Source organism: Marmota monax, unplaced genomic scaffold, assembly GCF_021218885.2.
Source record: "Marmota monax isolate L192 unplaced genomic scaffold, Marmota_monax_Labrador192_F-V1.1 WCK01_AAM20220418_F8-fsc00002, whole genome shotgun sequence".
Classification (NCBI taxonomy): domain Eukaryota; kingdom Metazoa; phylum Chordata; class Mammalia; order Rodentia; family Sciuridae; genus Marmota; species Marmota monax.
The window spans coordinates 39,252,430-39,278,510 of record NW_026693571.1 but is presented as its reverse complement, the minus strand read 5'-3'; the positions used below and the strand labels follow the sequence as shown (position 1 = coordinate 39,278,510).

At 48.5% G+C, this 26,081-nt stretch overlaps 1 protein-coding gene across 1 annotated transcript in view; it reads left to right on the top strand.

The window, feature by feature from the left end:
- Positions 1 to 26,081, top strand: part of Fhip1a (FHF complex subunit HOOK interacting protein 1A) — a 240,637-nt gene that overhangs the window by 206,315 nt on the left and 8,241 nt on the right. Inside the window, exons 8-12 of the mRNA XM_046459225.2 lie at positions 1,426 to 1,505; positions 8,384 to 8,574; positions 11,667 to 12,776; positions 19,111 to 19,289; positions 19,621 to 19,759. Coding sequence (XP_046315181.1) covers positions 1,426 to 1,505; positions 8,384 to 8,574; positions 11,667 to 12,776; positions 19,111 to 19,289; positions 19,621 to 19,759 — 1,699 coding nt within the window. The remainder of the gene's footprint in view (positions 1 to 1,425; positions 1,506 to 8,383; positions 8,575 to 11,666; positions 12,777 to 19,110; positions 19,290 to 19,620; positions 19,760 to 26,081) is intronic.

The window sequence follows — 26,081 nt, the reverse complement described above, 5'->3', positions numbered from 1 at the left end:
CAACCTAGAAATAGATCAAAGATCAAAGACCTCAACATAAGAGCTAAAACTACAGAACTCTTAAAAGAAAGCATAGGAGTAAATCTTCGTAGCCTTGGTAGTGGTTTCTTAGGTATGAGCAACTACAGAATAAACAGATAAACTGGACATCATCAAATGAAAACTCTGTGCTTCCAAGGACACCCTCAAGAAATTGAAAATAAATCCACAAAATGATAGGCACTTTTATACATATGCATAATTCTTGTACATAAATAAAGAACTCCTGCAGTTCAGTAATAAAAAGAAAAAAGCACTCTGCTGAACACCCTTCACGGCGATTTGCAGGGGTTACTGTGGCAGTAGGTGAGAAGACTACCTGAGACTGGGAGGAGGAGGGGTTGGGTGGCAGAATTATGAGTATTTCCAAGGGGAGGTGATGCCTGAAGTGAGCCTGGGAGGATAAGAAGGATTTAGGCTTGGAGAAGGCAGAAAAAGGCATGGCAGGTGAAGGACCAGTGCAGGCAATGACTTGGAATGGGGCAGGATACGTTGCTTCCAGCTAACTACAGGTGTATGACCTGCCCTGGGCAAAAGAGATGTTTTGGGGCAGGTGAAGTATAGCTCTTTTTTTATAACACCATAGTGGATTTCATTGACCAGGTTTTAAGGCCATCCTGCCTAGATGACAGGCAAGCTCTTTTTTCTCCTGTGCAAAGAATGAGAGCCTACATTACTTAAATAGCCCTGCGGCCTGGTGGAAGCTTACTCTCAAAGGGTACAGTGGTTTTGTAATGCACCTTTATAGATCTCCCCTGTTCTAGAGTTTATCTTTCCCTTTTGGAAGTCAGAGATTAAAAGACTTCTTGTTATTTTTTAATGAACTTATTAGGGAGCTATATCATCATACCCTTAGCACTGTAGGAAATGGAATCAAGCAGAATATTTGCCCCTGCACCAAGGAGGAGCCAAGGCTTGGGGCTGAATTCTCTGCAGGGAACTTTCCGGGTTACATGCATTTTCTGTGATCCCTCTTTTGTAAATAAGCAATGCCATGTTTGAAAAAATGACCCAGGAAAACAAATTACCTGTAAAGGAGCTCCATATGAGGTGGAGGGAGGTGGAGGGAGGTGGAGGGAGGTGGGGGGAGTAGGTGTGTCGGGGGAGCTGTAGGGGGCGTGTTTATCTGGATCTTTATAAGTTGGTGATAGGCCTTTTTGCAGGAGGCTCCTTCTGCCTGGTGCTATAATTCTAGGCACTGGCTTCCTAAGCAGCTCCCGTAGGAAAGTCCAGAATGCCCAGTCTCTGGCAGCAGTGTGCTTTTCGTCAACACTGCTGGGGGGTGGGGGCACATTTTATTTTGTAATTCTGATTTATTTGCCATCTGTGAGGAGTAGAGTTTTGATTCCACTCTCTGAAGTAGAATATGTGTTGACTGCTTCCCAGCTCTGCGTGGTGTCCCTGGCGCTATTCAGAACTCTCATCGGTTTACATTGTGAAGATGTGATGTTACAACTAGTTTTAAGGTGAGTTACCCCCCACCTTTGTGTGTGTGTCTATGTGGCTCCCTTTAAAGCAAAATTAATTGTATGCTATTAGTATTTTATTTTTACTTTGGTAATATAAGCTAAATACGAGCAACACTTCTAAGGAAGAACGTCATCAAGAGCATCAATTTAAATTTTGCATTGTATCCCAAGGTTAATTTCAGTTTTATTCTGTGAAGTTTTTTTTTTTTTTTTGGCAGGGGGGGGTATATGCATCTTATTATAAATGTGTTCCTAGAAACATCATGTAGATTATTTGGAAATTTTCACAAGTATCATGAAAGCTCTTTGGCATGGTGGTTGAAGTTCTTTCTCCTGAAGTATGTTTATTAGGGATCTTTGTTATTAAAAACAACTATCCCAAAGATGAAATGCTGTTGAATACAATTTGGCTTTTTCTTTGGTAGTGGTACACATCTAGTGTGCACTGTCAGATCTGTGATCATGTTTCAATTAAATTCCATAAATATTTAATCAGCATTTTCCATGTGCAACTCTGCAGGGAGGGAGGTGTGGGAGCAGCTGAGCTAACAGGACTTCTCCTCAAGGTGGCCCAGATGGCCCTCAGTACAGGTGGAAAGAGTTCACTAGTGGTTGGTGGGTATTGGGAATCAGAACAGACTGCTACTGAGATACTTGATTTGGTGATGCAGGTAGGAGACTCATTGGCACCAAGTCTTACCTTGGCCCAGCCAAGCTCTTCTCTAGTCCTCAAGGGAAGCATCTGCTTTTGTGTAGGGGTTCCACCCCACACCCCAGTGCATAAATCTATAACACCCCAGGCTACCCCATGCTGCTCTTCCTCCTCTTCTCTGAACCCAGATCCTGAATCTTGGGATTGACTCCTTGAGTGAGACCCATCCCAGCAGTACCAGCAACAGAGATAGATAGAAAGTTGCCCCAAAGCCGAGAGGGGAGTGAGGGCCAGGGCTGGGAGATGCTCCTGAGGAGAGTTGGTCAGGGTTTGTGCTGACACTCCCTTGCTGTGGTTAGAATGGAAGAGAGAGCCAGCATCCCTCAGCCGGCCACCCCCTTCTCCTTCCTCACAGGACTTCCTGACCCTCACTTGCCCGTCCTTCAGAGTAAGGGTGGATGAAGCAGAGAGCAGGGAAGAGGGAGTAGCCCTGGGCTTTCCTTAGTTCACATTGGTCATGATTGGAGTGGAGAGTACGGAGGAGAAGGCATTTAGGGTGGATGTCACAGCATTTACAAATAGGTATCTTGGGAAAATTAAGGGGGGGTTGATCCTGGAAGAACAGCAGCAGCAGCAGCGGTACCCCTGGAGCTGGTCAGGAATGCAAGTTCTCAGTCTCCTCCCAGATTCTCCCAACTCAGAAGCTGTGGGGTAGGACCCAGAAAGCTGTTCCAACACCTCCTGAGGATTCCAAGACCCTGATAAGCTCCAGAATCAACTGAAAGCTGGTGCAGAGCAGAAGAGAGCGGTTAGATGATGAGTCCAGAAAAGTTGGTAGCTGTGTGTTGTGGGGGGCCTCACGGAGGTGCCGCTTTATGGGAGAGTTTTACCTATTAGATTTTTAAGTAAAAAATGTTTTTGAACTTTTTAGGGTTGAGATCAGGTCATCAGTAACTAATCTTAAGGCATTAGCAGAGAACAAATCCTGTCGTACAGTGGCGCCCTGGGTAGTCTGTCCTGAAAGGATGACTTGAGTCCCAACAGGTCTCCACTGACGCGATGGAAGCTTTAACCAGGCCTGGAGGGAATCCAGAAGAGCAACCTCTTGAAGTCTCTTATTGCCAAAAACCAGGCTTTTACTCCTAGGTGGTAGAACTGGCTTGTATTTTAATGTCAAATGCTTAAACACTGCTTCTTTGATGGCAGGAAGAGCAGCTGGCTCTTCAGTGTACCTGGAAGCCTGGCCCCTGTCCAGAGGCTAAAGCGTCTCCACTGTGGGTCAGCCATGTGGGTCAGGACGGCTTTGGCCCAGGTGATGGCAGGGTTGCTTGCTGGCCATTCAGTGACCTTTACAAGGTGAGCTCTGATCACCTTTTCTCTGCTTCTAAAGCCTTACTTGTAGTATTAAAAACTGTCCTCAGAGATGGCATTAGCCAAGGCGGCTTCTGGGACCAAGACATGTACCTTATGAAGATGGAGAAACCAGCTCATGTTTGAAATAGGAATGTGTCCAAGTCTGGGATAGTCATTTCCATAGAGGGTAAGAACAAGTAATTTCCCAGAAAGTGCCTGCAGGGCATGTTGTCAAAGTTCTTGATGGTGTAATGCACCAAAGGCTGGACCTGAGCTGGCTCCTTCCTCCTCCTCCTCTCTCTCCTTCTTTCTTTCTTTAATGAGGATGATGGAGATCATAATACCATAATAGAGTTGTTCTTTTTTTTGGTGGTACTAAGGATAATCAGGGCCTTTTGCATGATAGGCAAGTGCTCTGCCACTGAGCTACATCCCCAGTCCCGATATGGTTGTCTTGATTGAATGGTTCCTCTATTTCTTTTAATAGTTTTTTAGTTGTATGTGGGCATAATACCTTTATTTATTTATTTTTATGTGGTGTGGAGGAAGGAACTCAGTGCATGTGCTCTACCACTGAGCCACAACTCCAGCCCTGGTTCCTGTATGTCTAATTTTCCTGCACTGCTGGGGGAATTCATGGAGAGAGAGAGGGAAAAGACGCACACAAGAGGCCATTGTTCCTGGTCTCCTTCCTCTGAACTGCTCTTTTGCTCTGACCTGTTCTGGTTTTGGAATGTGCTGCCTCATAAGGTTGTGAAGATCATGTGTGGTGATACATGTGAAAATATTTTAAAGTGCTGTGAAGTATTATACAAATTTAGGGAGGGAATTCTTTAGAAAGTTTAACCTTAAACTTATGAAAGCAGTTATCTTCTCTCATTTAGAATGTCTCCAAAGCAAGAACAATGAAAACTCTATTCTTCTAGTCATGTAAACTTTAAAGGACATAAAAAAATAGATTTATAACCCATCCTTTTTTTTTTTTTTGCTACCATTACTGTCTTTCAAACGTTCATGGCAAACTCAGAGTTCACAGAGGCCCTAGAGCAGTAAAGATTGTATGAATGCTTTTTAATGAAGTTATTTATTATGTGATAAATAAATGATAACCTTATGTCACTTTCTATTGCAACTCAAATGCTCTTATACATTGACACTTCAAAGTGATATTCCATTCGTAACAGATACAAGTTTCTCTCATTTGACAAGGTATCAGAAAAGCAAGTGGAAATAAGACACCCCAGGAGAGGATATTTTAGTGAGCAGATAACCAAGAAGTCACCCACCTCCTTGGAAGTGACATGTGATAGGCCAAGGACAGACAGGCAATGCTGACAAGCAGTGAGGTGACAGATTTGCCCCTGTATTCCTGGAACGTCCCCAGTTTAGGTGAAAATTTAATTGATAGACACCTGAATGCTGTTTCTGAGTATCCCGGTTGGCATTTCCTTCCAGAAATGCCCGTGTGCACCATGTCACCGTTAGGTTCCCGTAGCAGCTGTTGTGCTTGGAGAGAGGCCGCGTGTGCACCTGAGGAATGCTGCCCTCTTCCCGTTGTTGGGATGTGCAGCCAGGGAAGGCAGGAGTGAGGCAGGCGCCGGGGAGGAGGAGTGGAGCCGTGGCCAGGCTGACTCTCTCTGAGCCCTCTGTTCCTATGGTGCGGTCTGGGATGACTGTCATCTCAGGAGAAGCGCCTTGCTCACCTTGCTGTATGTCACTGCTTTGTTTTGTTTTTCTCATCAGTGTAGCAATAAGCAGGATGTGTGCTTTGTCACCATTCCTGTCATTGGCTCGTGACAGAAGTGATGGTTTATTTTAATGAGTGATATCCAGGAACAAAGGAAGTAGACCCAGGGTTGGAGAATTAACGAAAACCGAGAGGACAATGTGGACATTTTTTTCCCTACTGTGATGGGAGATGGGTTCAAGTCATCTGGACGTCTAAAGTCAATAACTAATCTCTGACTAGTTTTACATCTTTCTGAATTTAAATACAAATAAGATAAAGTGATGACAGATACCTACGCTAAGTGCTTATGTGAGCTTTCTGCTATGGACGCCACTTTGTTTTGATATTTGACATTTTAGAAGTTTCTAGCATTCATTCCATTCCCAATTTTTCCCTCTAAGTGATGGAAAGACAGAGGGTTGGGTAGCGTTTGTCTGTTCCTTCCTCTGTGAGGATCCTTCATTTTAAAGACCCTGTGAAATGACTACCTTCAATACTAGGGAGGTTATTCATTTGAATGGACGCCCCTATTTCCAATTTCATAGAACCTCCTCTTTAACGGACAGGGGATCTCCCTTCAATTGATTTATTCAGAAGAAAATCCTTAGTTTCTCCTGCAAGCATGTATTTGCAAAGTTGCAAATTGCTAGTAACTCTTTATTCTAAAACAATTTCAAGCTACTGACTGGTGGTATCTGATAAATAGCTTTATTAGCTTTGATCCAGTGTTCTTTTTTTTTTTAACACTTCCAACAACAGTAGAAATCTGTGTATATCAACTTAAATCAGGAAATATGTTTGGTTTGAGCTGCAAGTACTCATTGAGTTCCTGAAGTATATAAAAACATTGAAGTAGTTTATCCATAAATAATTAATGACCAAAATAAGGATACAGTGAATCCTGGGTAATCTGAATACCACCAGCCTGTGGTAAGGAAGAATTCACATCAGCAACCACAGGACAGGTTTCCTTGGCTCTCGCCTGCCATCTCTTGTCAGATCTTGCCTTCCTGCAAACATAGGTCATCGCCTCTTAGGGTCCCCAAGCAAGGGTTCCAGCATGGGTCTCTGACAGGTCTGCCTCCCACCTTGGTGTCCAGCGGCTCCCAGTGTGTTTCCCCCTGCTCTGACGCTTGTGTTAGTGCTGCCAAGTACCCTGGCCCCTCCTGCCACGCTGGAGCAGCCCACCCTCCGGGGGTGCCCACTGGGGCCCAGCTGTGCTGTGTTGAGACCCAGGTGGGAGGATGCCTCTGTCTTCTGTGTCACTCTGGGTCTCTGAGCATCTGTATACGCTGAGATCCTTGGGAAGAAGGCTCCTTCGTTTCCTGCCCGTGACAGCGCTCCTCCTGTAGGGCTCAGATATGAGTCCCCGTGAAGCCAGGGGTTAGAACAGGCCTGCCCCTCTCCCACGCTGTCCTCCTCCATCTGCCCTTTTTGTTCTTGTGGCTTTTAGCTTTCATGGAACTGAGCTTACGGAAATAGATGCCACCATGTCAGAAGTGACTGGTGGGTGGGTGTGGTTTGGTGATAGTGTGGACTTGTGGGGGGCGGGGCAGAGAACAGGGGATAGGGGACAGGACCCCTTTACCTAGCTACACCAGGAAGTTAGAGTATGTGAGAAGCGGTTTGATTTTTGGAGGAGCTGAGGGTTAGGTGGCAAATTTGTCACTTCATACCTGGAAAGCATTCTTAAAACCTTCACTGTAGGAGGACCATGAAAGGGAATTCAGTCGCCTTCCTCTTGACTCGGACTCTGCAGTGGACTGGTCATTAATATCAACTCCAGTTTCCTCATTTGGATCTTCAGCGGATGAGGGAGACAGCTCCAAGTCTGCAGGCTCTGGGACATATCCTAAGTCGGGAACCTGAGTCACAGCTTGTTGGCCTCTTTCTCCAGAGCTAAGCACAGAAACAGAAGCCATTCAGGCTCATGGAAAGGCTGTGACTGGTCCCCTGAGAGCTCAGGGGATTGGCTCCTGCTCACGCTGTGGCTGGCCTTGGGTCCTTTATCCCATGGGCTCCATCTCGGTTTAAGTCAGCAGTGTGGCTGTCCCTGTGAAGAGAGAAAGCCACGTATACCCTTCCTTCTACGCATGAAGAAGCCCACCAATGGCTCCAGGTGCGTCAGAGAAGATGGCGCAGTTTATTGTCTCCAGGTTCATAACCACACTAAGATGCTCTCCGTCACCTAATCACCTAGTTTCCTAATTTTTTTTTCTTTTTCACAACTGTGACTAAAAGACCTAACCAGAACAATATTAGAGGAGGAAAAGTGTATTTGGGGGTCTCAATCCAGACAGCAGGCTCCATTCCTCAGGGTCAAAGTGAGGCTGGACATCCTGGCAGAAGAGTGTGGCAGCTCACATGCTGATCAGGAAGAGAGAGACTCCACTCGCCAATACAAAATACATACCCCAAAGCCGCGCCCGATGCCCACCTCCTCCAGCCACACCCACCTGCCTCCAGTCACCCTCAGAGCTCCCATCAGGGGTTACTTCACTGACCAGGCGATTTCTCCTCCAGACCTTCTTGCCTTGTCTCCCACGTGAGCTTTGGGGGACACCTCACATCCAAACTGTAACACAGCGGTTGCTGGCCAGCTTCATTCAGTGCCTGCTCTGAGCCCAAGTTTTCAGGAGTGCAGGACAAACAGCTGAAGCGGGTCCTTGCTCTGGCAGTGAATCATGTTGAAGAGTCAGGCCTGAAGCACTCGTGGACCAGGCGACAGTGGTGCTTCAACAGTGAGCAGAGGGAAGGGAGCGAGCGGCTCCGTCCTGGAGTAGAGAGCCGGGAGCCTTCTCAGGGTGGGTGGCCCTGGAGCTGGACTTTGCAGGGTGACAGGGCATTTGTCAGCCAGAGAAAGGAAAAGCACACTCCAGGGGAATTTCGGGTGGTGCAGAGGCCAGGGGCAAGGAGGAAGCTCATGGAGGTCAAGTTGGGAAGGCCTGTGATGCTCTGTGAGGGGCGGTTCTGTCGGGAGGAGCAGCCTGGACAGGGAGTGGGCGAGCCCTGGTGGCCTGGTGGGGGTGGGGAGGGGACGAATCCTGGCTGCCATCACCAGGGCTGACGGTGCTTTGGGACTCAGTCCCAGCAGGGTCCAGGGCATCTCAGGGACTGATGCAGCTCTGTCTGTCCTTCCAGGTATCTGATCCCCTGCAATCACATGATGCTCAGTCAGAGGTGGGCCGTGAAGGAAAGAGACTGCTACTCCGTGTCTGCGGCCAAGCTTCTCGCCTTGACCCCTGTCTGCTGCGCCAGCGGGATCACGCTGACGCTTGGGAATCAAGAGAGGGATTATATTTTGTGGTCAAAGTGGACACATGATGGCTCAGGTAGGAACTCACTAGTGACGACCTTTAACGCAGGATGCTGCGTTCCATCTCTCCAGGGGCCTGGGGCCTCAGGCAGGCGGAGTAACACAGAGTCCTGTTTCTTCGTGAGTCACTAGTTGGCTCCTTCTCTGCCTCACAAGGGTACCGACGCTTGGTCATCAGTGTTCACTGAAACACCAGGTCATCACCTTGGCAGTTGTCCCTGGCCTCTGTTTTAAGTGACCCTTCTTGTGGCAAAGTCCAAATGTGACTATCTACAACAAAATGAGGGTCACAGGTGTGGCCACGGCTGTCGTGAGGGTGGAGCTAGTACTCGTCTGAACCCCACAGTGTCCCACTCGGGGAGTGTTTGTCAGTTGTGTCTCCTCATCGCTGGGCGCCGTGGCACACACCCAGCCCAGCCACTTGGGAGGCCGAGGAAGAAGGACTGTAAGTTCTAGGCCAGCCTCAGCAACTTCAGCCAGACGCTGTCTCAAAACAAAAAAATTAAAGGGGCTGGGATGGTAGGTCAGTGGTAAAGTGCCCCTGAGTTCAATCCCAGGCACCCACCCCCTAAATATATATCTTATTATAAAACTTGCAGTTTGTGGTGTCAGCTCTGTCTGATTAATCTGACGGACATATGAGGGACTCTCCTAGATGCTCTCACCCACAGGAGTTTTAAGACTCATGTCCTACTTGTCATCTACAGTTCACTTTGTACCAGTTAAATTTAAATGGCCACCTCTATTAACCTTGGTCCTCTGGCAGCAGCTGGTAACAAGAGGACAAATATTTGTATATCTCTAATGGTCACACGGCTGAGTTCAGGAACATTCTGCCTGTCCTGTGACCACTAGGAAATGATCCAGTCCTGGAGGTGACTTAAGTGTTTGCAGCCAGTGTTCTGATATCCCCTCCCATCATGCCGTTTTGTCCACCCAGCCACAGTCCTCTTAGGTGACATGTGTTTAAGAACTGAGCTTCTTGACCAAGAAAGTATCCAAGTATTTGATATAAGTGCAGTTTTTAGGAATTAAGGTTGTCTTACTGATTCTTGGTCTTTTAATCAAGATATAGTGTATACATAGAAATCAACAATTTATGTGGCTGTACCTTAAATATATTTTTCTGTAAGGCACAATAGTGTGGATATCTTATATTTTTCTCATTCCAAAGTTATTCTTAAAAACATATTTAAAAATTGATGTCTTTTTAAAAAATTTACTATGCAAGTTGTTCCAAGAATGATGTTGTGGCTCAACTTGCCGCAGAACTCAAAATTCAGATTAAACATATGATTGTGTGTGATCCCATTTGCTGCTTTGGAGAAGGCAGTGTTCCTGTTTTATAGATTAAGAACAAACTCAGAGAGGACTTGACTTGTTCAAGTCTAGCTAGTAGACTCTGATTCCATATCCCTTGGTTTTGTACATCCTGCTCCTTCGTGTGTCACTAGTTGGCTCCTTCTCTGGCTCACAAGGGTACGGACACCTGGTAATCAGTGTTCACTGAAGCACCAGGTCGTCACCTTGGCAGTTGTCCCTGGCCTCTGGTTTAAGTTGCCCTTCTTGTGGCCAGGTGAACACCAGATGAACGCTCTAATGGGTGGATCACACACCTATTTAGTTAGCTAATGTAATGACTGGGCAGTGGTTCACAGGTAGGGTTCTGAGTCTTGGCTCTACCACTTTTGGGGGGCAAATCACTGAACCCTTCCAAGCCTTTTTCCTCATCTGTGAAATAGAACCTCCCCTGAAGGGTCATTCCAAGGACAGGTGAGTTAAGACACTTAAAGTAACTCTTAAAAGACTGGCATGTAGTAAGTGCTCAGTAAATATAGCTGGTGGCAGTTTTTGATGTATTTTAAAATTTTGTTTTGTAGTTGTAGATGGACACCATGCCTTTATTTTATTTGTTTATTTTTATGTGGCGCCAAGGATCGAACCCAATGGCTCACACGTGCAGGCAAGCGTCTGCCACTGAGCTACAGCCCCAGCCCCTTGATGTATTTTTACTTAAGGTTTATAAGAGACAAACACCACCCTTTTGGCAGTAGAGCTGTACAGATGAATCATTTCTACCTGAACAACCTGAAAATGTGCACTTGTAAAGGCCCGATCCTCACCCAGTCTAGTAGAGATTCAGATCTTTGTTGGGGGTGGGGGGAGAGGCTTGCAAAAGTGTGGCATTGAAGGAAGAATGGGGGTTGGGGGTGGGGCTGCCTGTGCTTGGATGGTGGCCCTGGCCCAGTTAGGGGAGTGTGTTTCTATCTCGGAGTCTCAACTTCTCCAGCTGTAAGTGGGGAAAGTAACCTCCACCATGCTGGATTGTTGAGAGGACTAACTTTCCACAGCAGTCATAAAGAACTGCAGCATCTGGATGGTGAAGACATGGTAGAATATGTTTTTCCTTGTCTTTCTTTTTCTTCTTTTAAGGGAAAATGGAAACTTAATTGCAGATGTTTTCACAACTGTTTCAGTAATTAGGTTGGAACTGGTAACATCAAAAGTGGTCATGTGGTAAGATAGAATTCCCAGTTTAAAATGAGTGGGCCAGTGAGTGTGACTTGACTTAAAGAGACCATATGGTATATTTCCATATCCCAAAAGTCCCCAGGAAGGCAGAATGAGTTAAAATCCAGGGTTTCTCTACAGAAAACCCAGTTCCCAAATTCATGGGTTACCTTGAACCTATGGGTTATTCCTTTCACTTTAGAGTCAAAGTAAAAACTCACCAGTTATTACCCAGTCTGCAGGAGGTAGTCACCAGTTATTACCCAGTCTATAGGAGGTACCATTAGGTGCACCAGGTAATCCTCTCAACCTAGAGGCGGCCCTGATTAGCCTTCTTACTTCTCTAATGACTGGTGTCAAATATTTTTGGATGGCTACCGCCAGTACCCGACTGGCCATTTCTGTCTTCTCAGAGAGTAGATTCTCTGTCATTGTCTGTCTTTCTTCAAATCTAGGCATTTTTTTTTTTAATCCAAAACCATTTGGTCAGAGATCTCTAGACCTAGAGTGGCTGGTGACCAGCTTGGCCTGAGTGGGCCCACCCCTCCTGCCACACTGGCCAGGCTCTGGTCCTGACGGCTCTGTGCTCTCTTGCAGGGCCCGGGGAGCATCCCCTGCCTCCCCCTGCGCCCGCGGCCTGCATCGTGGAGTACGGCAAAGCCCTGGACGTCAGCTACCTGCAGTACCTGTGGGAGGCCCACTCCAACATCCTGCGCTGCATGCGGGACTGCCGCGTCTGGTCGGCGCTCTACGATGGGGACTCCCCGGACCCCGACACCTTCCTGCAGAGCGCGGCCGAGGAGAGCGCCTGCCCGGCCGCCCACCTCGGGGCAGTGGGGCCCCAGCCGGCCGCAGCCAAGGACAGGGGCCAGACGGAGCTGGAGTGGGACGACAGCTACGACACGGGCATCTCCTCGGGGGCTGACGTGGGCTCCCCCGGGCCTGACGACGAGGCGGAGACTCCCGGCCCCCCAGCCCCCGTCGACCCCCCGAAGCACATCCAGGAGATGAAGAGGAACGCCATCCAGCTCTTCAGAGGCCCCTACATCGAGGAGTCGGACTTCCAGGACGACGTGATGGTGTACCGGCTCTGTGCCCAGAAGGACGCCGAGGACGCCGTGAGGTCGCAGCAGGAGCCCGCGGGGCCCCCAGCCCAGGCCCAGCCCGAGGCGCAGCTGCCCCCCGTGAACAACGGCCCCCTGCCCGGCCCCCAGCCCGATGCCGAGGAGGAAGAGCAGAGGGACAGGGCTGACCCCCTGCCTGACGCGTCCAAGGAGCCAGAGCAAGAGAGCGAGCCTCAAGTCGCCCCGGAGTCGGACTCGGGGGCAGCAGCCCCGGGCCCCGAGGCCGAGCACAGCCCCGACCCGGCCGGGGTCAGCCCCGGGAGCGAGGATTTCATGGCCCAGTATGACCAGATCATCAGGGAGCTGGACTCGGGCCCCGAGAGCCTGATGGACCAGCCTGATGGAGCCCCGCCCGACCCCTTGCTTCTCACAAAGGGGCATGAAGGAAGGGGCGAGGAGGGCCAAGGAGAAAAGGGGGAGGAGGAGGAAGAGCCGGAGAAGGACCTCGAGGAGGACGAGGAGGACTTCGACTCTTTCATGGCGGAAGCTCCTTCCGAGCCTGTGCGCTCCCCATTTGGGTTGAGAGAGGAGACGGCCTGTGCCAGGCCCCAAGCCGTGAGGACTCAGAGCACCCCGTTCACAGGTGACCATCTTAAATTGCTTTGTGGGTTCAGCTTTTGAGAATCCGTGTGCATTTTGGAACAGGAAAGTGAGGTAGGTGAAGGTGAGCAGCGTTATCCATCTACTTAACAGGAGTGAAAATATTGTTGTAAAGAGCAATATCGTAGTTTTGTTTTGTCATTCTTAGAACGATTGTCTTGTTCATTTAGCAAGTTAGGGGTTAAATTTTACTTCCTTTGATAAGTCTGTGATAAAGTAATAGGACTGACTAAGCTACAGGGGAATCCAGCCTTAGTATTCAGTAAACCAGTTCCTTTAGTCTAATATATAGTTCTCCTTGGCATTTGTTTATAGGTGTCTTTTCAAAACTTACCCTCGCCCACTGGAGTGTTTGTTCTGCTCTGTCCCCAGCATGCAGAAGGTGCCAGAACATTTCTGAGTGACAGAAGCTGTGCACACACATCAGAGGTCATGGGAAGTGGGTTGTACCTTTGGGAGTCCATTCAGATACTGCAGGTCTTCACCCTAAGATAAGGAGAGCAGACCCGTAGGCACTCGTTGCTCATCTGCAGGGTGATACGCTGCCAGCAACTGGCAGACATCACATGCCAGGCAAAAGGGACAGGATGGGAAGCAGATGAGTGCATGGGGTGAGGAATTAGGATAGAAAATGTCACTAATTATTAGGCAATAAAATCTGAACTTGCAAATGGTGGTGCCAAGGGAATTTCTACAGGTGAGAAGGGTCCATTATACTCAGGGAGGCTGGAGTGGGACCCCAAATGTTGTTTGGTAGCAGGGAGTGGTGCTGGAAGAAGATAGTGTCACAGAGCACTGGCCTTGGAATCAGGCCTGTGGGTGGGTCCTGGCTGTAGCCTCTTACCAGCCCTGTGGCCTTGGCATTCCCCTGAGACCTGGCTCCCTGGGCCCTCCCTTTGGCCCTGTGAAGACTGGCTGCATTCCTGGGGTGGGGAGCTTTATTACTGTGCCTGAAGGTGGCCCCGAAGTCTCAGCTGATGCTTTTCCTTCCCAGGCAGTGGGGAGGCATGGGGGGGGGCGGGGCAGGGGGCTGTGCTTCACCTACTCCAGGGTCCCCTGAGATGGATGACAGCAGCAGATTGCCCTCTGGTCCAGCCAAGTAGGCTTAATGCAATTTTAAGGGGCTCTTCTTCTCTCCTCCCCCAATATTTATTCATCTGTTTACTGATGCCTGAAGGTTTATTTAAACAAGGAGAAAGCTTCTAATTCCACAATTATAAGGCTGGAGGTTCTAGCTGAGATAACATTTCAGTGTGAACAAGTTTTAATTAAAATTCAATCAGTCAATCATAAGTAAAAAGGATTAGATCATCTCAGGTTTCCCAGCTGATAAGAGGAAGGGAGGGAGCCAGAGATCTCAGCTTAAGGGAAAGGACAGAAGTTAAGCTTCCACCTCCCATTCTCACTGGAGGCCTGTCCCATCCACTCTCGCCCACCAAGAAATCCCAGCCTAGTCCTGTGGTCTTTTCATGGGACGTCAGGGTCCCCCTTGGTTCTAAATGCTGTTCTTTAGAATGCCAGCATTCCCCAGCTCCCAGAGCATCATCCCTGGGAGATGCTTAAGCAAAGCCCAGCTTAGGAGAGAAAGCTAATGCAACACTTGTTAAATTTGTCAGCACTTTACATATGATGCACCTGAGAACTGAGAAAACATGGTGTTTTTCACATCTAGGTCAATATAACTAAAACTGCCTTTTTCTCCTTCGGACACAGCTTCAGAAAACACTCCCCCTTCTCTCCATATGAGAGCTTTGTTTTCAAACTTCCAAATGTGTTCTCCAGGGAGTCCCAATTTCCACTGAAATGAATTCACTTCCCAACAAAACTACAGCATTCCATTTATCTAATTTTATTTGTTCATGTATTCAGCAGTCTTCTGTTGATACCATAATATTTGTCAGGTTCTATAAACTTAGGAGCTATGGACACAAAATGGAAAAAATCCAGTCTTTGAGAGGAGAGCTGGGGAAGGCCTGTGCTCTCCTAGTGAGGAATGCACTTGGTTGTCCTCTGAGGGGGCCAGTGGGAGGGCTTCCCCAGGAGGGGCTGCAGAGTGAGGGAAGCCCAGCTGAAACAGATGAGGAAATGAGGGGTGCAGAGGAGCCTGTGTGACAGCAGGGGTCCGAGGGGCAGGGAAGTGGGAGAGGAAGCCTGGGGGGTCTTCGCGCCAAGCTGAAGAGGGGAACTGGTGCCCTGCACCGAGAAGCCCTTGAAGTGTTGAAGCCAGGAAGGGCCGTGAGGATCAAGCCAGCCTGGCAGGCGTGTGGAGAGAGCCGTAGGGTGGGGACAGATTTGTGCCAGGAAGAACAGTGAAAGACTATCCTTGTGTCAGAGTTCAGGAGTCACCACTGCTGTGACCTGGCAACTGTTTCTAGGAACATTTCCAAGGCTGTAGCCACACTTGGGCACCAAGAGGTGTCTACACGGATGTTCACCGCAGCATTGTTTACAATCGAAAAAGCCTGAAGCAACCCTGATGCCCATCAGCAGGGGATTGGCTTATTGACGCGACTCCCTTAGCCATCAAATAGTCGGTGGCCCTGAGAAGAATGAGACAGCTGTGTGCGTGCTGGTCCCGTGGTCCCCAGGACGTATCCTTAGTGGGAAAGCAAGTTCCTGATAGCGTACAGAGTGCTGCCACTGGTTTGAAAAACATGCTGGAAGAGGGAGGGGGACACACTGTCCACCTGGGAGGCGAGAGCGTGCTGGTGAAGAGCGCTGGCCGCAGATGAGTTAAAACTCTGGTTCCATTGTTTACTAACTGAGTGCACTCAGCATTCTGCATTATCTTTATATGGAATAAATAATAAATATGCTTCCTAGGGTGGTTGTATTAAGTGCCTGGGAACACTGGCTGGCACACAGGGGGTACTTAATAAATGTTTTCAATAATTTAGCTATTATTATCTTGTTATATACATAAAACATTTCTGGAAGGATATACTAAAATCTGTTAACAGGGCACAGGGACAGGGGTTTCCTCCATGAAGGTGGCCTTTTTTTTTTAATACCCTTATACCATTGTATATAGATGTAATGATCACTTTAAAGATCATTTTAATCTCTATTAAAATAGAAAATTTGTTGCTAGAATTCAGACAAGAAATGATGAAACTCTGACCTAAGGCAGAGCTGGCACCGTGTGGTGTGTGAGTGTGTGTGTGTGTGTATGTGTGTGTGTGTGTGTGTGTGTGTGTGTGTAGGTCTACGTTCAGATGTTTCCAAGCTAGAATTTGCAGAGCTGAGAATAGAGCTAATGGCAGCTCTGTTCTTTGATTTGGGAAATGCAGAAGGAGCAGGATCGATGGAGGCACGGGGTGAGGATACTTGAGGGAAGAGAACTGAATGACAGGGATAGGCAATGGAAATTGTCTTAGTCATTCTGACAAATTAAATATTTTATGGTGGTTTGTTAACTGTTACTGTGATAAAATACCTGAGACAATCAACTAATAAGAAGGAAAGGTTTATTTTGGCTCACAGTTTTTGAGGTTTCAGTCCATAGTTGCTTGGCCCCATTGCTTTTTGGACTTTTGGGAAGGCAGCACATTATGGCAAGGAGCTCACTGGGGAGGAAACTGCTTGCCTCATGGTGACCGGGAGGAGGGCCAAGGTCCCCATTTCCCCTTCAAGGGCATGTTCCAGTGACCTGACTTCCTCCCTCTAAGGTGAGCCTCCTAATGGCTCCACCTCCCAGTAGTGTCACAGCCTGGGGACCAGGCCTTTAACACCGGAGCCTTTGTGGAGCCTTTGTGGGATGTTCAGGAGCCAGGCTCTGGGAGGCGGGAGCTTACCTGTCCTCCTAGGAGAACAGGGAAAGCAGCAGCTGCTCCCTCCCCCACGCACACCTGTGGCTTTCCGAGATGTGGCTCTGTCTGCTGATCTCAGCTGACGACCAGTTTCCCCGGGCAACTGCTTTTTGCTAAGCAGTTAAAAAAAAAAAGTGCTAGAAACTAAGAATAAAGTAGGATTTGACAGGGCCCATGGGGTCTGTGCTTTGCCGTCCCTCAGGCATTGCATTGCCTCTGCTGTCCATGAGTGGACCTCAGTGTCAGTGGTGGGTTGTGTGGCCATCCTCTGGCCTTGCCCAAATCTGCCACTCCGATGAGATACTGTTCCAGACTTACTCTCCCCGTTTGTGGGGTTCAAGCTGTGTCTCCCCAACTTGTAGTAGTGATGGTCTAGATGGTCTCCCCTGGTCACTGGCGGTCAGCAGTTTTCATGTCTGTATGGTGGCTGGATGAGGCCATGGGCAGTCTGGGATCAGTCATGAGATCGCAGTGGGGACATGTTTACAGAAGACTCTTCCCACCTAAGTAGGTCCTCATTGACTCGTTTTTGCACCACCTGGACAGAGACAGACATGGAGCCAGAGACTGCAGGGGGCAGGCGAGATGGGTGGGGAGACATGGTCCAGAGTTGGGGGTTGAGGGCAGCAGCCTCCCCCGGGAGATCCACCCGCAAAGCCAAAATTGGGCTGGCATGCCTTCCGAGAAGCCCCCGCTGACGTTTCTGTGGTTCTTGATGGGAAGGTCACTGGTAGCCTTCACACTGGGTGCCAGGGGGCTCCTGCGCTGGGCAGACCGCCCAGTTGTGATGTGTAGGCTTCTCCAGGGGCTCTTCCACCCCCTGGCCCATCTACTCCCTCTGCCACGGAAAGTGGCTGAGGAGTCTGCCCCCGTCCCAGGGATGGAGAAGAGAGGCTGCTTGGCAGGACACGTGCGAGGAAGGCACCTCCTCTGGCTTTTGAGACTCTCTTGAGAGACTGTGGACATTTCTCCAGACAGGAGTATGTAGTCACCCGTCATTCCCCTGTAGAGTCTCTCCCCTGTCCCCCTCCCCTCCCTTCCCCCTTCCCTTCTGTGCTGAAGATTAATCCCAGGGAGGCTCTACCACCAAGTTACATCCCCAGCCCTTTTACTTTTTATTTCAAGATATGGAAAATCTCCCTAAATTGCCCAGGCTGGTCCCAGACTTGCAAGCCTCCTGGCCCAGCCTCCAGAGTCGCTGTGATTACAGAGGTGCGCCACGGTGCCTGGCCTGGTATTCCCGTCTCTTAGGGCTGACCTTGTTCCCTTGCCAAGGGTTTTGCTCTCATACCCTACCAGGGCTTCCAAGTGAAGCATCTTGTGATGAAGAGTGTTTTTGTTCAATTTGCATTAATGGTGGTGAAGTCTTCATAAGGCGTGTTTATTTATCAAGGGGCGTGTGCTTTGGCTGTAAATATGCCGCGGCTTTGTGGCATCATCAATAGCTCCACTGGGGGAAATACAAAAGTCTCATTGATTTTGCTTAATGGAACATTTTTATGGTAAAAATTTAAAACATGCTTACGTAATTTTTATTAATGCCAGGCTTATTTATTTATTCCTTGTTTTCCCTGGGCCTTCAGTGAACTCAGACATAAAGCATATTAATTTTTTAGTGACCCAAAGAAACAGGAGCTCTTTTTTTGCCACTTTTTTTTTTTTTTTTAATGAGCTGCTTTTGTAGTCGTGTGGATTTTCTTTTGTAAGATCTGTGACCCACCAGACCCTCTCTCAGGACTGAGTGCCTTCTCTTCCTCATCTGAGAGTTGGGAGTGGCTTCTGTGTTGCCAGGGCTACTCCTGTCACAGCCCCAGGCCTTTGTTCACCCCTTTTCTCCTGTTGTTTGACATTGCGACAGTTGATGAAGCAGAATCTCTCGACGAAGCAGAATCTCTCAGGGTGCAGGTTCAGGGCACCCCAGGCCTGTTCAGCACTGTTGTGTGGTGGGCATTATTTCATGTGCATTTGCTGTTCTCAACAACCAAGGGTTCCTGTTGTCTTGTAGAGCGGGGCCTCGTGCATCTAGCCAAGCAGTCTACATCCAGCCACGCCCCCAGCCCCCCACAAAGGCTTCTTGTTTCCAGAGCTTTAAATGGGCTCTGATGTTTGCGTGACACCCTGCGGTCCACGCACAGCCACCTGAGACGATGAATGTCACGTTTTGAGCACTGGCAGCGCGAGAATACAGAAGCAGCATGGGAAAGCTTATTTTAATTTTTTGACAATGAAATTTTTCATCTGATTTTGTTTCAAGGCCCTTGATAATTTTCAAAATATAAAATGGAGTCAGAAAGACGAGTTCTATGCATAGTTTTCTGTCTTCTTGTGGTTGTGGTTTGTCTTCTGTTTGGATCTTAAGGGAGGAAAAGGCCCGGATATGTTGACCCATCTGGATTTGCACCTGGTGGTCCATGGTGGTCTGGGGCTGTGGTTCCAGTGGTGCCGCCATTGTGAAGGGCCACGTCCCCAGGTGCCAGCCAGCCCTGAAGCTTTGTGTTCCTCCCGCAGGCCCATTCATCAGCGTGGTCCTGTCAAAGCTGGAGAACATGCTGGAGAACTCTCTGCATGTTAATTTGCTGCTTATTGGGATCATCACGCAGTTAGCCAGCTACCCGCAGCCGCTCCTGCGCTCCTTCCTGCTCAACACCAACATGGTCTTCCAGCCGAGCGTGCGCTCTCTCTATCAGGTATGTCTGTGCCCTCACATTTTCTGGATGCTGATCTGTGGGCTTCTTTTCTCACAATCTTGTCATTATTCAAAAATCCCACTGTCCTGTTTCATTTGCTTTCCTTCCCTGTTCGGTTATGCTAGCTGTGTAGATTAGTCCAGACAAACTGCAGAGCTTCATTTAGTTTGATATTTTGAGGGTGCCCTAACAAGAACACCCAGGCAGTTAAAAATGAGCAAATGCCTAATATCATAATAGTTCCCATAATGAGAGCTGTACCTGAAAGACGTATGGATAACCGAGAGTGGATCCACTGTGGGGCATTTAGCATCGTTAATGTGTTTGACAGGTCCTTGCATCTGTGAAAAACAAGATTGAACAGTTTGCCTCGGTGGAGAGAGACTTCCCAGGCCTCCTCATCCAGGCCCAGCAGTACCTGCTCTTCCGGGTGGACATGTCTGATGTGACCCCTGCCGCACTAACCAAAGGTCAGCCAGCCCTCTCTACCGCCTCCTCCTCAAACTGCCCCTCCAGCTGCCTGCATGCTAGTTTGTGCTCATGGGAGCTGCTCCGGCCCCAGGGCCCTAGGAGCTTCTGAAGGTGTTTTTGTTTTGATGTCACAGGAAAGAACCTCCTCTTAGTGTTCTTAAACCTAAAGGAGGTCTGCTGGCCCTGGCTGTGCCCTGCTGGGGTCTGGCTGGGCACTCCTTTTCCTGTCAGGGCAGTGCAGGGAAGGGCTGATGTGCAGGGTTGTCAGGCCCCAGCAGGTCACATAGCAGCTGCCGGCCACAAAGAGGCACGGTGTGCATTCCCAGGGCCGTTTTTTGGCTAGCCCTGTCCTGAGGAGGGCGTCTGTTCTCTTTATTGTGTTTTCAGAGGCTCTTGAGCTAAAAATATAAATGTGATTGATTTAGGATTCTGGAAGGTGAAAACTATTCATTTCAATTGGGAGAAGTAAAAGTCTCTGCTCAGCCTAAGATTCTTTTTTTTTTAGGCACTGGGGATTCAACTCAGGGGCACTGTACCACTGAATCATACCCCAGTCCTATTTTGTATTTTATTTAGAGACAGGGTCACACTGAGTTGCTTAGGTCTCCCTTTTGCTGAGGCTGGCTTTGAATCCTCCTGCCTCAGCCTCCCAAGCCACTGGGATTACAGGTGTGCGCTGAGATTCTGGACAGTACCTTTTTATCAGCTCTGGCAGAGGGGTGTGGGGGGGGTGCGGGGGAGGGGGCCTGACAGAGCAGGAAGCCTCTGAGTGGTATGTTGGTGCTGCAGAGGAGGGCTGAGAAGGGTACTGCTGGCCAGCCAGGCCTGGGAGCACCTGGCTTTGCCTGATTTAAGCTCTGGGATGATAAATTTGTGACTGTTGCCGTCTTCTGAACTGTGATGCAGGCCCCGGGGAGCACAGTAGGAGAGGCCCAGTGTTGCCCTGGCCTTTCCCCTCTACCTGTGGACAAGCCAGGCTTTCTTTGGCAGGGAACTAGAGAGAGGAGGGCCCTTCCTCCTGGGCTAAAGGCAGCTGATCAGAGAAAAGATTGAGAATGAGAGGCTGAAATTTAATTCAGGGCAAGTTTTAAATTTTTAAAAGAAGCTGAAAAAGAACCCAGAACTCTGTATCACTGTCAGATCCTGCCTCTGTGTAGCTACTTGATCTTGGTCACTTTGCCTCATGGGGCCCATATCCCTGGACCTCTTTGTCTGTCTGGGTGCTGGGATGGAACCTGGGGCCTCCAGCATGCCACATGTGCTCTGCCAGCCCCTCCCTCGACTTTCAAATAAAGAATTTGTTCTCTCCCTGCCCCTCAGGTTTTTTCTGACTACAGCCAGAACCCTGCCGGTGATGAGCCCTTAGGGGACTGCGAGGTGCCACTGGCAGAACGAGGGGCCAGGCTTTGAGCTGTTGGGCTTAGAGAAGAGCAGGCAGGCCCTTCAGGGAGGGAAGGGAGACCTCAGAGCTTGGTGGGAGTATGAACTTGAAGCCCTTGTGTCCTCTCTTCGACACGTGGATGTCAGTCTGCTAGCCGTGCTCCTCCTGAGCAGGCAGCTAGCTTGGTGACTCACCTCGTGGGAGACGTCAGTCAGCACTGTGTGTAACAGACCGCCACCAGAACTCAGTGCTTACAGTGGCCGCTTGTGATTGTGTACGTGTGCATGTGTACCTGGTGTGCTGCTGACCCGGGCCCAGTGCAGCTGGTTTTGCCTGGACCCACTTAGGACGCTCTCGGTGGGTGGCTGGATGATGGGGTGGTGCAGGTTAGCCCAGGCTGGTCAGTGGGTTCCACGAGTGAGAGCAGGGGTGTGGATAATCTCCTGGGGCTCAGGCTCACACAGGTCAAATCTGCTGCTCTCTGCTGGCTGCAGCAAGTCTCTGGATTCCCAGATTCAAGAATGGAGCGAAAGCCCCTTCTTGATGGGAAGAGCTAGAAAGAACTGTGGCCTTTCCTGCAGTCCACTAGACAGAAGGTGGCTCCAGGCCCCTTACATTGTCTCTTTACCCAAGCTCAGTCTTCGTTTGTATTTGACAGTTTGTCAAGTGCTTTCCCAGGCAGTCAATTTTTATTGCCAGACAGCCCTGTGCCACGGGCACGAAAGGTCCCCTTAGCTCCATTTTGATGTGCAGAAGCCAGATCTAAGGCCTGGGCAGTCAGCCCGGATAATGGAGCTCAGGTGCTTGAGACTGTCCTGCTCGGTTCATGAAGCCAGGTGCACACACAGCCTGACCTATGATGGGGTGTGGGGTGTGGGGCAGGTGGATGTCACTCACACCTGGGCTTTTTCCCTGTAGTATGCTGTTTTTAAGTCTTCTTTTTAAAAAATTCTAATTTGTCATATATGACACAGAATGCATTGAAGTTCATATTATACATATAGAGCACAATTTTTCATATCTCGATTGTACACAAAGTATATTCACACCATTCGTGTATTCGTACATGGAAGGGTAATGAAGTCCATCTCATTCCACCATCTTTTCTAGCCCTATCCCCCTCCCTTCTCCTCCCACCCCTTTTTCCTATCTAGAGTTCGTCTGATCCTCCCATGTCCCCCCCAACTCCATTATGAGTCAGCCTCCTTACATCAGAGAAAACATTCAGCATTTGGTTTTTTGGGATTGGCTAACTTCACTTAGCATTATATTCTCCAACTCCATCCCTTTACCTGCAAATGCCATGATTTTATTCTCTTTTAATGCTGAATAATATTCCATTTTCTTTATCCATTCATCTACTGAAGGGCATCTAGGTTGGCTCCACACTTTAGCTATTGTGAATTGAGCTGCTATAAACATTGATGTGGCTTTGTCCCTGTCATATGTTGTTTTTAAGTCTTTTGGGTACACACCAAAGAGTGGGATGGCTGGGTCATATGGTGGTTCCTTTCCTGGTTTTCCAAGGAATCTCCATGCTGCTTTCCATATGGGCTGCACCAGTTTGCAGTCCCACCAGCCATGTATGAGTGTGCCTTTTCCCACATCCTCACCAACACTTATTGTTGTTTGTCTTCATAATGGCTGCCATTCTGACTGGAGTGAGATGAAATCTTAGAGTAGTTTTGATTTGCATTTCTCTAATTGCTAGAGATGATGAGCATTTTTTCATACATTTGTTGATTGATTGTATATCCTCTTCTGAGAAGTGTCTGTTCACTTCCTTGGCCCATTTATTGATTGGGTTATTTGTGTTTGTTTTTTTTTTTTTTTTTTGGTGTTTATCTTTTTGAGTTCTTTAAATATCCTAGAGATTAGTGCTCTATCTGATGTATGAGAGGTAAAGATTTACTCTCAAAATGTAGGCTCTCTATTCACCACACTGATTGTTTCTTTTGCTGAGAAGAAGCTTTTTAGTTTGAATCCATCCCATTTATAGATTCTTGATTTTAATTCTTGTGCTATAGGAATCTTATTAAGGAAGATGAATCCTAATCCGACATGATGGTCTACCTTTTCTTCTATTAGGCACAGTGTCTCTGGTTTAATTCCTAGGTCCTTGATCCTCTTTGAGTTGAGTTTTGTGCATGGTGAGAGACAGGGGTTTAATTTCATTTTGATGCATATTGATTTCCAGTTTTCCCAGCACCATTTGTTGAAGAGGCTGTCTTTTCTCCAGTGTGTATTTTTGCCTTTGTCTAATATACAATAACTGTAATTATGTGGGTTAGTCTCTGTGTCCTCTGTTCTGTACCACTAGTCTACAGGTCTATTTAGATGCCAATGCCATGCTGTTTTTGTTACTGTTGCTCTGTAGGATAGTTTAAGGTCTGGTATAGTGATGTCACCTGCTTAACTCTTCCTGCTAAGGATTGCTTTAGGTATTCTGGGTCTCTTATTTTTCCAGATGAATGTCATGACTACTTTTTCTATTTCTGAGGAATGTCATTGAGATTTTGATTGGAATTGCATTAAATCTATATAATGCTTTTGGTAGTATGGTCATTTTGACAATATAAATTCTGCCTATCCAAGAGCAAGGTAGATCTTTCTATCTTCTAAGTTCTTCTTTCTTTCTTTAACGTTCTATAGTTTTCGTCGAAGAGGTCTTTCACGTCTTTAGTTAGGTTGATTCCCAAGTATTTTATTTTTTTTTAGGCTATTGTAAATTTTTTAAATAACTTTTTTTTATACCTTCTCTCCCCCTTCAAATCTGTGAAAAACCACAGTGTCAGTTTCTTCTCTTTCCTTGTTTATTTTTATGTGGTGCTGAGGATGGAACCCAATGCCTCATCTGTGCTAGGCGAGCGCTCTCCCACTGAGCCACAACCCAGCCCCGACTTCTTTTTATATGAAGTTTTTGAGATTAGTTCCCTCACTTCTTTCAGGTTAGCAAAGTGACACTCTCAGAGTGAGATGGTTTCCTGTCCCTTCTAAAAAGCCGATTTCTGTAGCACTTCCTGGGGCATGATCACCTGCAAATGAGTCGAATCTGGGAGTCCTGTTCCCACGGGGACACAGAGCACCTTCCAGTTAGAATCTGGGGAAGGGTCCCCAGGGTCTGTGCCAGGGCCTTTGCCTGGCACCACTGTCCCCAGCTGCACGGGTGACGGTTCCCTCCTAACTCCTGAGACACTCCCGTCTTGGTCTTGAGCACCTTCTGTGGCGGCTTTTCAGACTCGCATTTCAGGCCACGTTTCAGAACCACTTCTGTCCTGACCGCCCTGCCCACCTGCCCTCCCTGTCTCTGCCTCAGGGGCTGGGCTGGCTTGTCAGGCTTCCTACTAGGGCTGTAACTCAGGCCCTGCACCAAGCTGCCTTCATGTCACCTGGGTCCCCTGCGCCTCCTGGCAGCTCCTCACTTCCTCTTGCAGCAGCAGGAACAGGACGCTGTGCAGAGCAGGCCGCCTCCGTGGCCGGCTGCCTTGGTGCAGTCTTGGGAAGGATGGTCTGGGAGGCAGCCACTCTCCAGGCACTTCTCTCCCCCCTCAAATCTGTGAACAACCACAATGTCGGTTTCTTCTCTTTCCTTGTACATCACGCCTTTAACTGAGCCCTTACTCTAGAAGGGAAGGCGGGCAGGTAGGTGACGTCCCATTTATAGAGAAGGAGAGGGAGACATTTCGGGATGAGCTGGTTGCCAGGAAGGGTCGGCCACTCGGGTCTGATTGCCTTTGACTCCGGAGCTCGCTGGTGCTTCATGACACACTGAAAAGCCAACACGGGGTGGTGAGCCTGCCTGGGTCTGCCCCAGCTGCTGGTGTCCTTGTTAAGGACACTGCCCCTGGCTGGTCCTCACCCGGCTGGCACGCTCTGCCTTCATCAGCAAAGGCAGTTTTGATTCTTGAATTCTAGCTGGGTAAATAAGCCTTAGCGATGACACTTTTTATTCATAGATGAAGCTAGATAAATAAAGCCACAGAAGCCTTTTAGGGGAGATGAGAGGAGGGAATTTGAATGAGGACGGTGGAGAGAGGACTGCGAGCTGGCCCAGGGAGCATCAGGGGTATGCAGGCACTGACGCTGGTCACTTCCTTCAGTCATTCAGCAAATGTCGAGGGAGGTGTTAAAGGTCGTGAAAGACGCGTCATCAGGTGGGGACCCAGCCCTGGGGAAGCACGGAGCCTGACAGGAGCTGGACATCAGGGCCAAAGAGCAGCCAGGCCTTAGCTGGGCAGTAAAATGGGCAGAAGCATAGGGAAGGCCTCCAGGGGCAGGAACTGGTGACAAAGTGAGGGTCACCAGTGGGCCCTGTGTCCTTGATTAATCCTTACAGTAACAACACGTGAGCTTCTTGCCAGCAAGGAGGGGACAGTCCAGAGTGGAAAGCAGCTTGCCTGGAGCGGCTCAGCCGGCTGATGACAGTCGGTGCTCTTAACCACCATGTGCCTCGTAAGATCTGGATGAGGAGAGATGCGGAGGGAGGAGTTCCCAGCAGAGGGCCAGCACAGACCCAGGGGCTTCACTGGGCCCTTTGGAAAGCAGCAGTGCCTGAAGGCCAGGTGGGGCGGTGAGGGATGGCCCCCAAGGGTGGCACAGATCTCAGCCACCTCAACACTTGTGTTGACAGCCTCGTAGGAGTCTCTCCTGAAAGGTGGTGGAAGACAGATTCTCAACAGCTTCTCCAGTTCTTTATGACATGAACCGTGATAAGCTTTAATCTAAAAGGATATTTAAAGCAGTAAAGCAGAGGATTTTTTTTTAACACTGAAGACTATAGGAGCGCAATGTGGAAAGTACTATAAATGTCAAGAATTTTTAGTACTGCAGTTAAGCAACACTCTGAGAAGAGTGTTGAAAAATGGAGCTGAATTCTAAAAAGCAGCCAAAATAATGAAGAGCTTGAATATAATGATTTAAAAGGAGTAATGAGACCGTTT